General features: G+C 38.4%; 1 protein-coding gene across 1 annotated transcript in view; it reads left to right on the forward strand.

Moving 5' to 3' along the window:
* The window catches only part of BRAF (B-Raf proto-oncogene, serine/threonine kinase), an 80852-nt gene that overhangs the window by 26519 nt on the left and 36383 nt on the right, over positions 1 to 17950 (forward strand). Inside the window, exons 3-6 of the mRNA XM_059845942.1 lie at positions 580 to 843; positions 14691 to 14794; positions 15502 to 15604; positions 16981 to 17129. Coding sequence (XP_059701925.1) covers positions 580 to 843; positions 14691 to 14794; positions 15502 to 15604; positions 16981 to 17129 — 620 coding nt within the window. The remainder of the gene's footprint in view (positions 1 to 579; positions 844 to 14690; positions 14795 to 15501; positions 15605 to 16980; positions 17130 to 17950) is intronic.

Genomic DNA, 17950 nt, shown 5'->3' on the forward strand with positions numbered 1-17950 from the left:
TCAAAGGATCACATTTTACATGTTTATGGATGGCTTTGAAAAGGCAAAATGTGTTGTGTTCTAACAGAAAAACATTTTTTTGTACTATTTGATATGAAAGTATAGTGCCAGAGGTGAAGAATAGTGAATGGTGAGGAGTCAGATATGGATGATAAAAGCAGGTTTGAGCTTTCTCTTAATTATTGCATTAGAAGTATTTAACTGTCATTCCAACAGAATGATAAATTTATCTGGAGCACAGTAATTCAGCATTGCAGCTGACAATATTGGTTAAAGACTTCTGTCTTTTTTTAAGTGGTTGTGAGTTAGAATCTTCAGTGCAGGTGCTTTGAAACGGTAACTCAAGATTTCTTCGATCCTTTTTTTATTTAATTTGTTTAAACATTACTTGTTGGTTCAGAAGGTTTAACAAGATGTTCTTCATTGTATTCTGAAAAATTTGACCAGACCATTTTGTTCATATTCTTGGGAAATTTGTGTTAGTTTAGGAAGTGTTTTGTTTCACGTTTGTTCTGAATTTAGAGTTCTGATTTTGTCTGAGGCTACTACATGATTAAAACAGCTGCTGTTTCTTCACAGGCCTATGAAGAGTACACCAGCAAGCTTGATGCTCTACAGCAGAGAGAACAGCAGTTACTGGAATCCATGGGGAATGGAACTGATTTCTCTGTCTCCAGTTCAGCTTCAACAGACACAGTTGCATCATCTTCCTCCTCTAGCCTCTCTGTAGCACCTTCATCCCTTTCAGTTTATCAAAACCCTGCTGATATGTCACGGAATAACCCTAAGTCTCCACAGAAGCCCATTGTTAGAGTCTTCCTGCCCAACAAGCAAAGGACTGTGGTGAGTCAGTTTCTATTCACATACTTGTAACCTCAATATTTCCTGTATCTCTCTCCCTCTGTATGTAAAAGTTAGTTTAAGAGCTGAAATATACCTGGGTGAAGGTCAGAGGTGTCATGATCACCGTGCTCTGCCGCAGTCAGTTGTTTTGATATGTTGAATGTTTTTGAAAGGGTTTACTCAAAAAAGTCCATTATAGCAATAATATAGAATACAGAACTTAAAAAGAGTTTTGTAACTATGAAGATACCTCAAGAAATATTTTCTCAAATCAGTTTCATTGGATAAATAGTACTTTACCATTTTATGATAGTTAGAAAGGGACAATAAGCTCTATTTCTTGTCTTATACAAAACTATTGCTTAGTTTAACAGGGCAAGATGGAGGAAGTGTTTTCGATGTTATCAGAGTTACTAGAAGCATTGAATGCTTTAGAGCAAGAGGCAGCCTCTTGCCGCTTAGGAGGGCTATGCAAAATTGCTTGGTTTTTTTTTTTTCTTTTACTTTTTCCTCCCCTCTCACAGTGGGTGAGTGTTTGTGTGGACAGCCTGATGATACTTTCAGGTCTTGTGTAGGGAACTGCTTAGGGGAGGGACATAGTTGCAATTAGAGGGCTCAAGAAGTGTGCCCTTAGACTGCTTGAAACCTGGTGTTTATCAGTTTTGACAATGTTACAGAGACTCCTGATGTCATGGAAGAGTAGTTCATTTTTTGTATCCCTTAAGAGCTGCCAACTGAAGAGCGTTGATATGTCCTTTAGAACAATATACTGCAAACTGTGATTCGTGAAATTATTGACAAGCCATAGTCTAGGCTTTGTTTTGCAAGGTAGTACATAATCCAAATTTAGCAGGGGAGCAGTGTTTCCAGAGAAGGTGGGAAACTAATAGGCAAGAATTGGTCCATGTCAAACCAGAACACTTTGCAGCAGTCAGTCACGTGTCAGCTATCTCTGGATTGCTTCTGTCTGTTGAATTTGAGTTGCTGGTAGAAAAAAAGAAGAAAACATCAACTGAGTAGTTCTGGATGTTGGAACATGTGCTCACCCTTTCCTTATCACTTTCCTTTCATCCTTCCCCCACCTCACTGAGCAGAAGACTTGTAGTGGGAACAGCATGGGAGTGCAGTTGTTTTCACCTGACCTTTTTTTTTTAAATTGCTTAATTGTTCAAGATTGCTGAAGATGGAAAATAATATTTGGGTTCTGACTTAGAGAGTGGGAGTTTAATGTGGCCTGTGACCACTGTGCAGAATGTACAGTGTAAAGCCAGGTGGTGTTGTCTGCCTGTTGACGAAAGTCTAAGCATGCGGTACGACCCAGAGAGTGAGATCTGGAGAGAAGGTCCTGGATTTTGGAGGGACTCTGGTTTCTTCATGTGTTCTGTCCCATCCTGTCTGACTATTTGCAGCCCCTGTCATGGGGCTCATAAGGTGGTTTTGTTTCTTTCCTGTAAAGGATCACAGCATATCACTTCCTGCATTGTTCTGTGCATTACCTGTTCTGTCTCTCCGATGTGTTTCTCCTGTCCTCTAACCCACATAGTGTAATTCTACTCTTATTCTTTCCCCCTCATCTGCCATACTCTTGTTCTGCTTCTTTGTCTCTCCCTTTTTACCTCCTCCTCAATCCTGTTTTATTTTTCATAGCACTAGGTGCTCTTTCTGGGCTATGGGAGGCAAACATGGCTTAACTTTGGGTGTAGTCAGAGAGATGCTCTTGCTTCAGTCCCCAGCTTTCTAGTGGAGGATTAACACTATTTGCCTTACAGGTCCAGCTCTGCCACTAGTTTCCAGCTTGCTTTGGTTGTTTTTATTTCAGTTTTACACAGCTTGGATCAAGTTGTGTTACTAAGTTGAACTTTGTTTTCTTATTTTCTTTTTGTATACTCGTAAAGTATCTCTAGTTTAGAGCTGAGAAATGGTGCTTATAGGAGCACTTGAGTGTGAGGGTTATTGGCCTTGGAGCTGAAGTTCATTTCTCTGAAACTTAAACGAGTGATCATTTTATTGAGAAAGTCAGGAATTTCTTGTATGGCAACTCTCAATGTAATTCCTTTGTTTTCAGTATTTATTGATCCTACATGTAGTCTGCTGGAAACTAAGGAAATGCCAGGAGCAATCACAATCCAGAAGGAACTGCAGCAGCTTACTGAATCCTAGGGTGCATCAAGCACAGTATCACTAATTAGCTGGGAGAGGTGATTCTCCTCCTCTACTCAAGTGGGGCCTCACCTTGAGAACTGTGTGCAGTTTTGGGTGCCATAATATAAGATTCTGTGATCCACATTGCAGTTTTAATAGCCAGCAGTCAGATGATGGGTTACTAGCATTTTTCAGTGAACATTGAGACTGCTTTCTTCATTCTCTCAGTGGATTGAGAGGTGTTGCACATGTTTGTCTTCTTTCATAACCTTTGGGTTTTAAAGCAGACTGATTGTGTCTCACTTGTGCCCATTAACTGAGCCATTTACTTATGTAGCTGGGATGTTAGTTCAGGATGCTCATGTATACAGGGTGACTTGTGATGGGTTGAAGCAGGAAGGAGCTTCCTTGTGAAAATATGTGGTACCTGCCATCAGAGCTTTCCCTTTGCCCTAGTTCCCATTCAATTTGGCTTTTAAAACAAGGCTGATGTGTTCCACAATCAAGCAGGTGGCTGGGAGAGATACTGTTAAAGTTGCAGTGTTGCAGCAATCTCCTCCCCACCTCAACCTAAATTGCTTTCAATTAATATCTACTTCTGAAATAAAATCTTGTTAATATCACAATAATAATTTCAGTCTCTATTTTCAATTCACTTCAGGAGGGGAGAAATTCCAAGGAGTCTGGGAATGCCATGACAATTTATAAACTGACTTGAAGTGACTGGAATTGAGTTGGTAATGGAGAACCAACCTCGTTATTTTTTCTTTGATCACTCTGAAGCAGCCCCAAATACTACAACAGCCTTCTGGTATTTGTTTAGAGCTGCTAAAAATGCAGGAAATGGGGGGGGGAGTTGCTTGCATATCTTACATTTTTGACTAGCAACTGCCTTGTTAGTTGAGAGTTCTCTATGTGTTATTGTTTGTGTAGGATCAAGCAAATACATCTGTTGGAGCTGACTCCAGTTCAAAATATAATTTAGGAAACTGGTGGAGTACAAAGAAATGAGACCATGGTGTTCAGTGTAAGTGATTGTGGTGCTGAGGTAGTGTAGCTAAAGGGGAAGTTTCTTTGTGTGTGTCACGATAAGGCAGAGGTTGGACAAACCTTTTCCTAAGGTGTGAAGGTGCTTGTCTGAAAGCCTGACGGGTCTGTGTCGGAGCCTGCTGCTGCTGATCATTTGAAGTCAGCATTTTGATTCAGCTGGCAGCAGGACAGGGTTCAAAAGTAACTTTTTTTTTGAAAGCAAAAACAAATAGTTGGCTTGGTTAGCTGGAGGGGAATCAATGAATAAGTAGTGTCAGAAATAAAAGATTGTTTTCCTTGTCCTGCTCCTGGAAAGGATGAAGAGAAGTTCCTTTCTGTGAACAACCTCCTAGAAGAAACAACAGATTGTTTTTTTTCTTCTCTGTGCTGGGGTAATTTTATCCCCTATAATGCAGAGAGAGAAACATGTGTACTTCTTTCCTTATTGGCTTTGTTCAGCTGGCAAGTCACACATCTTTTGGAGAAGCATTCCACACAAATGTCACTCAGATAAGTCTGTGCGGGTGGGTTCGTTCATTTTGTTCTAGGCCAGAGAGAAGGATGCTGAAGTCATAAAAGTGGAAGATGGTGCAAGTCTACCTGAGATGAAAACTTGTTTTGTAGAACAAGTTGATGAGGCTTATCCAAGCAGTGGCAGAATTTTGGGAAATACTAGTTTCAAGCTTGTTTGGGTTAGGAATCTAAATATCTGTGGTGTGCATAGTAACAAATCAGCTAATTAAAGGGAGAGCTTTTGGAGGTGGAAGAAAAGTATAAAAACTCTGATCGCCTGCTGGTTGCCAGGAGTCTGAGAGGTTGTTACATGCTAAAACTTGGCTTTGGTGGAAGGGAGGTAGTCTTAAATGGAAGTAGATGATATTTACTGGTGAGATTTTTGAGGGAATGCATGGAGCCAAAGGGGAACACAGCCTTGGGCATTCTTAGTTGTGGGGTAGATTAGGATTTTTTTTCCAAATTGTATGATTGAATGTGCATGCAAAGAAAGAAAAGAGACATAAGACAGTGCTCATGCAAATGAGCAGAAGTAGACACATACCTGGTTGTTGAGATGGGACAGAAATTCAAGGAGAATGGTAATTATCAACTGATGCAGAGGTACAGGGCAAATAGGATAACTTCAGGTTTATGTAAGAGGAAGAAGACATTGAAAAAGTTTAAAATGAAGGAGTTTGGGCAATTAGCATAAAAAGTTTTCTAAGAGTATAAAGAATACAGGAATATGGTATTTGCATGTAGGGCAAAATCTAAGCATTTTGTGGGATTGCTTCGAGTTGTGTGACTTTTATTTTTTTCTTTGAGGGGTAGGGGAATGATTTTTGAGGATGTGGGTACAGTATCTTTTGTCCATCAGTTTTAACTGGCAGGTTTGGAATAAGGAAAAAAACTCCATTTCCAGTTGCAAGAACAGTTCCAATTTTTGCTCTGTGAAAGCTGACAAAATAGTTAAAATTATTTAGAGATTTCTCTAATTAGATTGTTTGCTCACTGTAGACCTTAAGGCACTAGCAAGAATTTTTAGACAGTTCTCCCATGGCCCATCAGGTGAGGTTTCCTCTCTTGGAGGAAAGTTTTCTGAAACATGTAATGGAGTTAACATTTTGTGGACGTATCTAGAGTATCTCTCTGTCACAGTGAAAGAGCACAAGAATAGGTCAGGCATGTATGATATTTTCCATGGGTTGTCTTCCAAATTTGAGCTATTTGTCACTCAGGAATTTTATGAGTTTAAGTGTTTTCTGTTTGGAAGTCCTGTGTTCAGCCTCCATTAAATGTATGCTATGAATACTAGAAATTTGTGTCTTGTGGTTAAAATTCCTTGGGCGTGGTTATGTGGAGTGTGAGTAATCATGTTCTGTGTTGGTCTTTAAATTTGCCACATGCTACTTTATTCTAAGTGAAATAAGGGCTTGTGAGAAAAGCCATTTAACACGAGGCCTTCTATAAAAATAAGTAGCTAAAACTGGTTATGACTCTGCAGAGGAACAATATTAAGATGTTTTTGATGTTGTAGTGAAGTCCTAGTAAAAAAAAAGAATGAGAGAATTCTAGGAAAGAAGAGACTACAGTAAGAGGGCTTCTAACTCAAGTACTTTATGAACAAGATCATACAATTGAGGAATAGCAGCCCTGAATGATTTTGATTACCCAGGAAATCCCTTCTGAACAAGTACTTGGAGTGGGGGAAACAACAGTCTGAAAGCAAATGAGCTCTCCTGAAGGATAATATGGGGCATGGAAAGTTACAGGAAAACAGTGTTTAAGTGTAAGGGGTGATGGGCATTTGAAAGGCATTAGGTGATGATAGGACTTGTTCTTCATCTCTGTGGTCTGTTGCTGCCTTCTGCACATTACCAGCTTCCAAAGTAAAAGTTCCCTTCATGTCTTCTGGCCTTCTTGGTGGAGTGAGGGTGGTAAGGAGTCTCCACTGCTCTCCCCAGTTGCATTTATAAAGGATCCTCTCTCAGCTCCAGTGCCATCTCTGTCAGCATGAGCAAGGAGTGGATTTAGTCAGTTTGAATTCTATATCTGTCTATAGTGGTCTGAGTGGGGACAGTGAAGCAAGGGGGAGCAAAAAAGCAGACGTTGTATATGTTTTGGGAAAGCTTGGTGGCCTCCAAATATTTCAGTTGTCTGCAGATTCTTGATAGGATCAAATCATTTGACCTATCACAAGGTCAAAAAATTTCTATGGTAGCTTCAAAACCAAAAGTAATACTTCAGGTCACAAAATAAGTTACCCTTTTTTCTATGTTAAATTACAGAATAATGTGTGGGTTTTGGTTGTTCTTTGTTTTGCTTTATTCTGAAGTTTGAGAGTAATTAGAGGTGCTTTGTGTAAAAACTCAGCATAAATTTGGACCAGTAAAGCTTTTTCACTTGGTTTTGTGTTGGTGTGCTTCATATGCTTCTCATAGTTAAACATCTGTTGGAAAGTTCATGGAAGTTCTTAAAATGTGAATATGAGACTGAGTTTTTGAAAGTGACAATTTGTATGTTTAAGAGTTAAAGGAGCTAAACAGGACTGAGAATGCTGTGCATGGGCCAGTTCTTAAGTGTCTCACTCTTGTCACACCTTGGTTTATTAGTACATGTGCCTTTTAATTAGGCAAGCAATCATGTGATCTTCTCTGCAGTCATGAAGACTAGAAGAATATGCTATTTTTATTTTATGTAAATTCTTAGCATAAATTAATTCATCATGCATGCACAACTGGGATCCTTCAAATATTCTGTTTTTAAATCTGGTACTTGATTCATTTCTTTTGAGTTCAGATTTGCATCTCGCTTTCTGTGGTTTATGCTGTGAGTTTGTGCCTCAAGCTTTCTGAGTAGTAAGCACTGGATTTCTGTCGGCATTTGAGCTGCCCTACCAGTTTCACCTGTCAAGTATAAGGAAAGTTCAGAGAAGGGATGTTCAGGCAGCTGAATAAACCAGTTTCTTTTTTTTTAAATTATGCACCTGGTCTACCATGATTAGGTTTTACTAATCAAAAATACAATTAAAACCTCCCATGTTGTATCAAACATGCAGCAGAAATTGAGTTTATTTTTAGCCTATGCCAATGGTTGGTTGCTGAATGTATCTAAATACTTTGGAATTTTATGCATCTTATTAACAGTCTGGGGATATGTAGTAAATGGTAGTTTACTTTCAAGTAAGCTTCACTTGGAAGTTATGCTTCTCAATCACTAGGAATATTTGTTCCATCACTTTTTAATTTGTCTTTTCTCTTTCCTTGAGAGTTTCTTTCTTTTGTCCTTCCAGTTCTCTTCTCCCCTCCCACTGAGGAGGGAGTGAGCAACCATCTGGGTGGTGCTTAGCTGCCTGCCAGGGATAACTCAACACAAACTACCCTCAAATGCTGGATAAATTCAAAGGCATATGTGTTGGAAAGAGAATAATTAAATCTACTACAGTTTTATTGACACACTGTCTTAGATTGCAAAGTGAAACAATATTGAAAACTTGCCATTTGAAAACTGATGACTTGTCATCTGGAATGCCACGTGCAACATTGATTTGGTTTTTACTCAAGTAAGGAGTATTTAGTGATTCCTTATGAGGTGGAAAGTCTGGCTGTAGAAAGTAAAGAATGCTAGAAAAAAAATACTGTTTGGAGCATGCTTCCTTTGCCTCATAATGTACTAGCAGGCACTCAGTGAAATGGAATGCAAGTCACAAATCTGAAAATGATGGCAATAAATGTTTTAATTCCATGTCTAGTAAGTCATACTTAAGTTCATGCTTCTTGCGTTGTTTAAGCAAACTAGCCAGTGGGAGTTTCAGTATTTGTAGAGAATGTGTATATTACCTGAAGATGGAAGTATCCATTTGGTTGTAGGATCAGTTGCAGCAGCTTAGAGAAGAATGTGAATTTTAGCCCTTCTGCTATAGTTTCTTGCCCCCATGCTGCTTTTAAAGCATTTGGAGTGTGATCAGCTGAGACAGGACTCTACAAAAGTGAACTCTATTACAAAGATTTATTTAAACTGTTTTGTACCTTAAATTTCTAATGCATGTGGGTTTTGGTTTGGAGAACAGCCAGCTGACTTTTTTGTCTCTTGAACAGAAACCACAAGGTCCTGGGGTTTCATGCCCGTATGGTGGCTGCTGATGTTTTTCTAGATGAGCATTTCTCGCAAGTCTCATATTTTCCAAACTTTATTTTACTAATAGGTCATTGTCAGCCTTCACAGGTTTTGCCACTGATACTCACCCTAATGAAAATTTGAAGATGATCTGCTCTCTATTGTCCCCTTTAAAATGACCAATGCTCTTCTGAACACAGTTTGGAACTCTCTCAAAAGTTTGAAAAATTATATGTGGAGGCCATTCATAAGGCACAATAGGTTTCATCCAGTGTGGTTGAGTGATGTTGTATTCTTGAGAAAATATTCCTGTACTGACATAAATCAGTCTGTTGTGTTCTACATTTAATTGCATTGGAGGTGCCTATGGGTGCTGGTAACCCATGTCTTTGCAAGTTAAATGGAATTAATGCATTTGATTAAATGGTAACAGCTTTGTGAAACGGGTAAATTCTGATCAATTTCCCGTGGAAACAAGATTTAATGCAATGAAATTCCCTCTCATTTGTCTCACTAATATGCTTCATTAAGAATGTATTTTCTTGCTGCTTTCTCCTGGAAGCTGGACAGAGCTTCATGTCCTGATATCCAGAACAGCTGTTTCTGAAAGCTGTGTTCTTTTCTAGAGGATGTGATGTTCAGTGCCATCTTATCTCCTTTTTGCCACAAACGAGGGTAATTTTATCTGTTAGTCCTGTAAGAAGTAGCTGACTGATTTGGTGAAATATTCGTCCTCCATAAGTAAGATGAGAAATTAAATGTGGATCTGATGTTTGGATTTTATCAGAAAACCTTCCACGTTAGAAGGCCAAACTAATTATTTGGCAAAAGTATAGTTTAGCCTAATTTTCTCCCAACACACTGAATTCTGTGAACATGTGGCTGAAATTCTTTAGTCCTGGGTGTCAGGTATGGGGAGGAAAAAAGTGTGATCTTTCAGGGTCTATGTGTTGTGGTAAGCAAATAAATACTTTGAAGTGATATTTCAAATCCATTCTGTTTGGCATATTTCTACTATGGTACCCAGTAGTCTGCTCGATTGTTTGGAGTTGCTCTGGAGCTCTAAGCTATGTTACACATACCTTACATACTGTACATATATTACACTTGGCCAAAGTGAGCTGAGTGACAGTGTTAGGCTGAGGGAAAAATAAAGCCAGCTAACTAGTTTTGAGAAGTATATTACTGGATATTCAGGGCTGACCAGCCTTTCCACTTTCAGAAAATACTTTTGCATTGCTTTTTTGAAGTGATTCTCAGTCTCATTATAGCTCTAAAACATTGGAAACTACAGTGGTGTAAGGAAGCATTTTTAGCTTACTGAGACTATGCCAGTTTCTAGTCTGATGCTAGAAAAGTGATGTAAGAGTTATTTAGGGACGTAGCCCTGAATTTCTTACTGAATTGGGAATGGCCTGATTTACAGAAATAAACGATTTATTATGCATCGCTTAAATACTTGTAGCTGCAGTACTAAATATATATTGATAATGTTGTTACAAATACTGTCCCTAGAAATAGTTCAGGCGAGTAAAAGAAATGAGGACATCAAGGGCTGCAGTTCTGTTTAATCTGTCTAGGTAGTAAGACTGCTTTGAGAATTTCTGCAATCTGGAATAATTTTCCATTTTTTTCCTTGGGGCTTAACATTTGCAAACTTAAGCATGTGTTTTGGTGTTGCCCTGAATTGCTACTTACACAGTTTAGGATGCTCAAGTAAATTATCTTCTCCGGTATATTATTAATCTACGCACTGAACACACCTTGCAGTCTGTGTTGGTGGCTTCTGTACTGTTCCTTAGTGTTATATAGCCCACATTTTCATACTCTTCACTTTTGAAAGTTTCTTGCTGAATCAACTTACTAATTGCTATAAAAACCTAAGCCTTTTCAGATCTACAAATCTTTTGTATATAAGTAACCTGAAAAGAAAGCCCTTAACAATCACAATTTAGGAGTGCATCCCCTAGCTTAGTAACATGAGTTTCTAGGTGGTAACCATTGTGAAACACTTGGATTCTCTTAGTTTTAAACCAGAGGGATCAAGAGATAATAGATCAGTGCAAACAAAATGGATTTTAAACAATATTAAACATTCTATGTTTCAATAAAATGCCAGCTTTGTTCAGTGTATTGGGTTGCAGGCATGAGAGTGCTGTGTATTTTGGAGTAGATGAGAAATTTTCTCCTGGGGAACTGATTTTGTTAAAAAATGCTGATGTAATTCAGTTAAAATGCTCTGTGGGAATCCTGGCAGAACTCTTGATGGAATTGATAAACCCTCCTTGGTGCCTTCCTGCCGTGCTGGAGTTGTGGGCTCCTGGCAGGCACTCAGGGGCTGCACCATGCAGGGCTCCTGCCCCCTGCTCTCGGGGGCCACACACCCTCCCTCTGCCTGGGGGTGAGAAAGAAGCTGTTCCAAAATTCCTTCTTTGGAGTCAGCAGGAGTCTGTTAGTCAGGAAAAAAGAACTGGTGTTGGGTTTTGTTTTTCTAGAGACTGAGTTGGTCTCCAAATCACTTTGTTGGAACCAGCTTTTTCTTTAACTTTGCCATAATTTGGGGGTGAAAAGCTGGGGATAAAATGAGGTTTCAGAGGGAATGCTTTGCAGGGTGAGGTTTCTGCTTTACAGCAGGTGCTTGTAGGGACTGAAGGAGGGGGCTGAAGGGCTACATGCACAGATGGTGATAGACCATGCTGTACCAGTCTGGGAAAATGATTAATCAATACTACAGGGACTTATTCTAGCACTAAGTTCTTTTAATTTGGCCTTATGTTTCTCTGCTCGGGAGTTCTGTAAGAGAGTGTTCTAAATGTGATGCTGATTCAGGATCATGATGGTTTTTGAAAGTAATAAAAGCAGTTCTTTGGGTTTTAGCTGGATCGTGATGCAAATAACAGTGAAGAGAACAAATGTTCTACCCATGTTTCTAATTGCAAGTTGCATAAATAGGGCTTGGATTTTAATGAAGGGGACTTGGGATAATAATACTGAGGAATAGCAAATGATTATTGAGCAGGATGTTTAATGCACATTTTTCATAGTCCTGTTGCACTTATGTTGCTGTAGGTAACCTTCATTCTGATACTTCCCAAATTTTGAGAGTTTGTATTTCCGACTTTATTGATCTCTTAAAAGAAACCCTGTAACTTCATAAATTTTGTTGTTGACAAAATTAAAAGGAAAAAAATTACACCAGTGCAATTAATTAATAGCATTGCAGCTTGGAGGTTCCTGATGCATTTCTTTGCTTCATGAGTTACTGGAGGATGTTGTCATCATTTATGGAGGATCAGTGCTGGAGGAAGAAAATGTTTTCCAGTGACCACAAGACTGCTTATCTCTTCTTTAATGTTAGTAATCTTCCTACTGCTTGACTTTTCCTCCTTGTCCTGTTCCACTCCATCACACAGGTCAAGATTTTACTAACCTGGTTTCTTTTAATACTTAACTCTGTTGGAATTTTCTGCCTAAGATAGAACCTCCTCCTCCTCTGTGCTGGGTTCTATTGCTGCTCCTAGGCACCTCCTTCCCCCGATGGTCCTTGTACAAAACAAGCCACCTTTTCTCCCAGTCACAGCTTGAAAGCCTCCTGTTCAGGATGTACTTCCAGTACTTCCCCAGGTGTTGGCAAACAGTTCTCCCTGCAAGGTGGTTCAGTCACGTCATTTTTTCCCTGCCCTCGGCCTCAGCTCTTCAGTCTGTCCTCCCTCTATCTTGCTTGTTTGATTCCCACCAGCCTGCTGATCACAATTCCCTCTCCCAGTATACACATGCTTTCCCTGCATGTTCAGTTCTTGAAGTTATTCCTGACCCTCTCCTCCCATTTCTCCTTCACGCCTAGCCTCTTTCCTGGCTCTTTTCATTCTCCTTTTAGTCCCCATCTCTGGCTGCCAGCTTTGCAGTATTTCAGTTTCTTCTGCCACTGTGGATATTAGTGCTGAAGTGACTGAGGTTGCTGAAAAGGTAGACCTGAATTGTCTGTGGGGACTCAACCTCAGTCCAGCAGGAGCTTAGAGGAAAAATAGCCTTGAGCCAAAGAACAGTTGCTTCCTCCATTGAAATGGCTCCTGATCAGATCTAGTGTGGGGGGAAGGTTGGAGCACACCTGAAATCCTCAGAGACTTCAGTCAGATTCTTAAAAATATTTGCTCTCCATTTGTAAATATATATGTTGGAGGCATAGAACAGGACACTGAGGGGACAGACAGGTTCTTTTAGGGGTCTTTGACAGAATGATGATGGCACTTAATCAGAGGGACAATTAAAGAGTTATTTTCTTAACAAGATATTTTGATCAGCATAGCACAGAATTTATTATTAGAATGGCACATGAGTTCTACAAGCAGAATCAATGTTGTGCAATTTATAAGTAACATAATACAGAATTTATAATACAACTTCACTTATAATTTCTAATCACCTTGGCAGGTCAAGACAAATCTTTAATAGATGTTTTGCTGTATCAATACAACAATAACAATTTAGACTCAACATTTGTATAAAAGAATGAGTCATACTCTCCATCATTGGAGAAAGGAGAGGAGTTCCTTTCTAAGGAGTTACTTAGAGTAATAGAAAGATGCATTAAAAAATAATACAATGTGTAAACCAAAGTCACCTAAGGCTGAATATCAAGATTCTAAAGTAGTGTGCTATGGGATGTTTTTTTCAAGAAATTCAGAAAAATATTCTTTTTTTAAATGTTTGTGTTGACCAGATGAAATGCATAAATATCCTGCAAAGAGGCTCTCTCATGTTAATGGGAAGAAGATGGTGAAGCAAAATATTCCTTTAATTTGTGTCTTCTGAAAGCACATATGTTAGAGTTCTAGAAATGCAGTATATAGTGTAACCTCAAGTGGTGTTCACACTGCTACTTGAAACAGGCTGCTACTTTGCACTGTCATGCTTAAGTAGGACATAGAGCCCCTAAATACCCATGGAAATTTAAACGCAGGGAACAAAAACTAGGCTCCAATCCAAAGCCAGTGGAAGCTGATTAAAAGACTGCTTTTGGCTACTGAGTGCTCTGGCTTAAGCCACTTGCAAGCTAGATTTGAGTTTCAGGTGTTCAGACAGACTTGTCAGGTTTGTTAAGTTTGTAGGTTTTTCTTCTGATTTGTGTTCAAAGTACTGTCTGTGATTTTAGGCGATAGCCCAGTGTGTACAGTGCCTGACTTACATATTTTCACTACTGAGTTCTAAAAATAGTTAGTACATAATATTCAATACCTTAACTACACTTAATCACCAGATCATGTATTCTTCTTTTTTATGGCTTGACACTATACAGTGTTAAATCACAGGTTTACCTAGAGATGATCTACTTACTTGTATAAGATATGCCTACAATTAGAAGTGAGGAAAATACCTTTACATAGTATGGAGTTCTTGATTTGGCTAGTTTTAATATGCTTCTCCATTCTTTCCATCCTGTTAGTTATCTAAACTTTTCAAGCCAGGAAACAGAGAAGAGCAATGTATTTGCATGTAAGACATATTTGTAGAGTTACAAATATAGGTTAAAGTGAGAGGTGATGGTCTGCCTGACTCAGATGACTTTTGTTTCACTTGTTTGCATGCTTATCCTCTGTTTTAGAAATAGAAAATAAAATATTTACATTTTATCGTAATGTTTTTTTGAGTGCAGTCCAAGTTAGTTCCTTCACTTAATTTCACTTGGCATGTTTCCCCACTTATGTTCAGGCCAGCCTGTAAAATTAAAGCTGTATGTACTTATTAGCTATCTGTGTGCTATGTTTCCAATTTCTTCTAGTTGAGAGAGTTGGAAATTCACTTTTGGAGTTGAATGAAGATTCTGTTCCAAATGTTAATAGATGTGTAGAGCTTGTTGGCTCTTCTAGCTGAGCCTTTTTCTTCATATACTATTCAGCAAGAAAATTTTTCTTGATACAGAAAAGGTTTTGGAAAACTCTGACCTACAATTCTGTAAAGCATCCTGAAGAGTGGGTTTTAGCACTTGAGGGTCAAAATGTTTGCATCAGTTTTGGGGGATAAATTGGAAGTTGTTTTAACTAATTTCTTTTGTATTTGACCTCTAGGTTCCAGCAAGATGTGGAGTGACAGTCCGAGACAGCCTAAAAAAAGCGCTGATGATGAGAGGTCTTATTCCAGAATGCTGTGCTGTTTACAGAATACAAGATGGGTATGGTTTGTGTGGGATGCTTTTTTGCTCTAAGAATCAATTTTTGGAGCTACCCAGGATGGCCAGTTCTATCCAGAGGTTGTTTACAAAGTTCAGAATTTTATGATACTTTGCACTAAACAGTTTGCACATTGCAGACATGTTGAAAAGAATGTCTAACTCCTAGGAAAAGGCTCAGGCATAATATTTAGTAGTATGAAATTATGGCAAAATGCTCATTTAATCAAACTCATGCTAACCAAAGAAGTATTAAATAGGCTGTGTTAATTTCTTACTTTTATTTCATTTTATTTCATTTTTAATGCATTCTTAACTAAAGATAGAGTTCCCTCGGGAGGAAGAAAAAGAGTTTTCAGCCCTAAAAATTTGTATATTCATGTGTACCATTAGCTATCTCTGTGGAACTCTTACACAACAGGTACCTTCGCAAACACTTTATTTGATCAAAAATCCATCTGCCATGTAGGAAACAAGGAACTGGCCGCTGCTGGTGCTGGTTGAAAAAGTGCATTTCCTTCCTGCAGCTTGTCCAGGGAAGGTGTGCTTTGTTTGCTATGTACTGAGCCTAAGGTCTTGTTCTAAAGTTTCCTGCAATTGGATGGGTAGCAACCCCCACAGTGTAACTTTTTAGCTGATCTCACAACTTTGGCAAGAGACATGCAAGGGCTTGTGTGCTGATGCTAATGAGAGGCTTATTTTCACTTTAGAGAGAAGAAGCCAATTGGCTGGGACACAGACATTTCCTGGCTCACAGGAGAGGAGTTGCATGTGGAAGTTTTGGAGAATGTGCCACTCACGACACACAATTTTGTATGTACTGGGTCTTGTGAGATGCTGAGTGGGGTTACATCAACTTCATACTTTGAAATTTAAATTACCAACTTGGAATACTTTGCATCTGTGGGATGTGGTGGGAGTTGCAAAAGAAGTTTTTAATCACAGTAGCTTAAGTGAATTTGATAGAATTGTATTTGAAATAAGTGATGCTAGAGTACTTGATCACCCTTAAAACTTTCACGTTTTGTTGGAATACACCCTCTAAAATCTATAAATGTAAGAGGTTTATATCAGTACTGCATTGCAGAGCTGTAATAATCTACTATTTTTGTATTGCTGTATCTATAAAATGTATTCTGGGCCTCCCTGCTGGCTCTGCAGCAGCAATTAACTAATGAACTAACTATTCCCAGAGCAGTGCTGACATCATCAATGATGCAGTGCACAAATATGTTTTGACCTGATAAGGCACCAAGTAAATGGAAGCTGCTAAACAGAATCTGTCTAAATGTTTCCAGCTACATACAAAATCCTGGAAATAATGTCTGTCACACTGGGAAAGAAAGACCTCCTATTTCAGATTAAAACATAGCAAAATTCTATCTGCAAGCTGTTTCAACCTATTTAGCTCAAACAGGCTGTTTGGGTTTTGGCTAGTTAGGTGAACTCTAGTAGGCTCACATTTTTTATATCCCACTAAAATTCTGATTATTACATGTAATAATAGAACTAAGAATGTGTTTTTACACTGGGTATTGCTGAATTTGAAAATTAACTAAATCATTTCCCCCCTATAATCTGGGGAGAATGCATGATCACCCTTCTGTGATTCTGAATGTATCTGAGTTTCAGTAGTCAAAATTACAACTATATATTCAATCATACATTGAAACCCTATATATATGTGTAATATGTCTGTATCTGTGTGTGTGTATGTGTATATATGTATATATGTATATATGTGTGTGTGTGTGTATATATATATATGCCAGTGTATTTCCAGTCCTGTCAGTATTAGATAGAAATGTTCTTTGACTTCTGGAAAAGTTAGAAAATGAAATTAGTATTTCAGCAGCTTTTGGTTTTATAGGTTGTATCCAAATAAATTCTCAATGTTTGTGTCTAGCATGATAATAGTGAAGTTTTGCTTCAAGTTTTTTGCTCTTGCTCTTACTGCTAGTGAAGTGAAGCATTAATTCCAAGAAACAGTTGAAGGAATGTTGTAGTGCATGAAAACTGTTTCAAAAAGGAGATTATGATCTTTTGTGTAAATCCGTTTGATACATAAAACTGTAGCTCCAGCATCACAAAAGAGACTTTTGAGTACACTTGAGGGAGGTAAAAGCAAATAGCCTATCTTGGGCTTACAGAAGGGCTCAGGGTAATTGTGACTATTTTTGCCAACGTAGGTACGAAAAACGTTCTTCACGTTAGCGTTCTGCGATTTCTGTCGGAAGCTGCTTTTCCAGGGGTTCCGCTGCCAGACTTGTGGCTACAAATTTCACCAGCGCTGTAGTACAGAAGTGCCACTGATGTGTGTTAATTATGACCAACTTGAGTAAGTAATCACAATTGATTTTCAAGTTGAGCCTCTTAGCAAGTGTACAGCTGTCAGTGATTTCTTGTGTTAAGTCTGTAATTCAGGAAGTCAGCAGAGGTGCCTGAAAAAAAAAAAATAGTAGTTCAACTGTTCTTGTGAGACTGCTTAATTCATACTCTTTCTGTGCTAGCTCTGACAATCAGTTCATGTTTCTTTGCTGGTCTGTGAAGTACTTTTTTTTGAAGCATGAATGGGGTTGCTGAGCACTTGACTGTATCAGACAGACTACTCATTGTTCACAGTTGTTATTATTAATCAAAACTGGTTCTTTATTGTGTGATGGCTAGGGCCTTGTTTGAAATTTAGCTGTGGCTTTATTGTCTTCAACCTGAAAAAATGTTAAGAGACAGTAGTTGATTATAGTGAAATTGCAGTTGGTTTTACAATAATTGAAAATAAATCTGCTAGCAAGATTAATGCCTAGGTAAGAAACATAAAAGAGAATGATCCAAACAGTCCAGTGTTCTTGGATTGAGTTACTGAACTATTTGTTCAAATAAGTCTTTGATGTAGATTTAAGATCTGGTGTGAACTGGGTCTGTTCTATTTGATTGGTTTCACCAGAGGCTATTAAGTCTTTTAAATAGATTTTTGCATAAGGAATAATTTCAAATGCTATTTTTCTCACCAAGAATAAATTTAATTTTAGTTTATTTTGGTATTTGTAATTGTTTCCATTGGCATCTCTGGAGTTTGTGCTCAGGGTGTAAATTTAGGTACTGATAGATATAAGTTGTGCATTCTTGAAGAACCAGATGTTTACAATTCCATCTAAAAGA

This window comes from Haemorhous mexicanus, chromosome 5, assembly GCF_027477595.1.
Source record: "Haemorhous mexicanus isolate bHaeMex1 chromosome 5, bHaeMex1.pri, whole genome shotgun sequence".
NCBI classification, from domain to species: Eukaryota; Metazoa; Chordata; class Aves; order Passeriformes; family Fringillidae; genus Haemorhous; species Haemorhous mexicanus.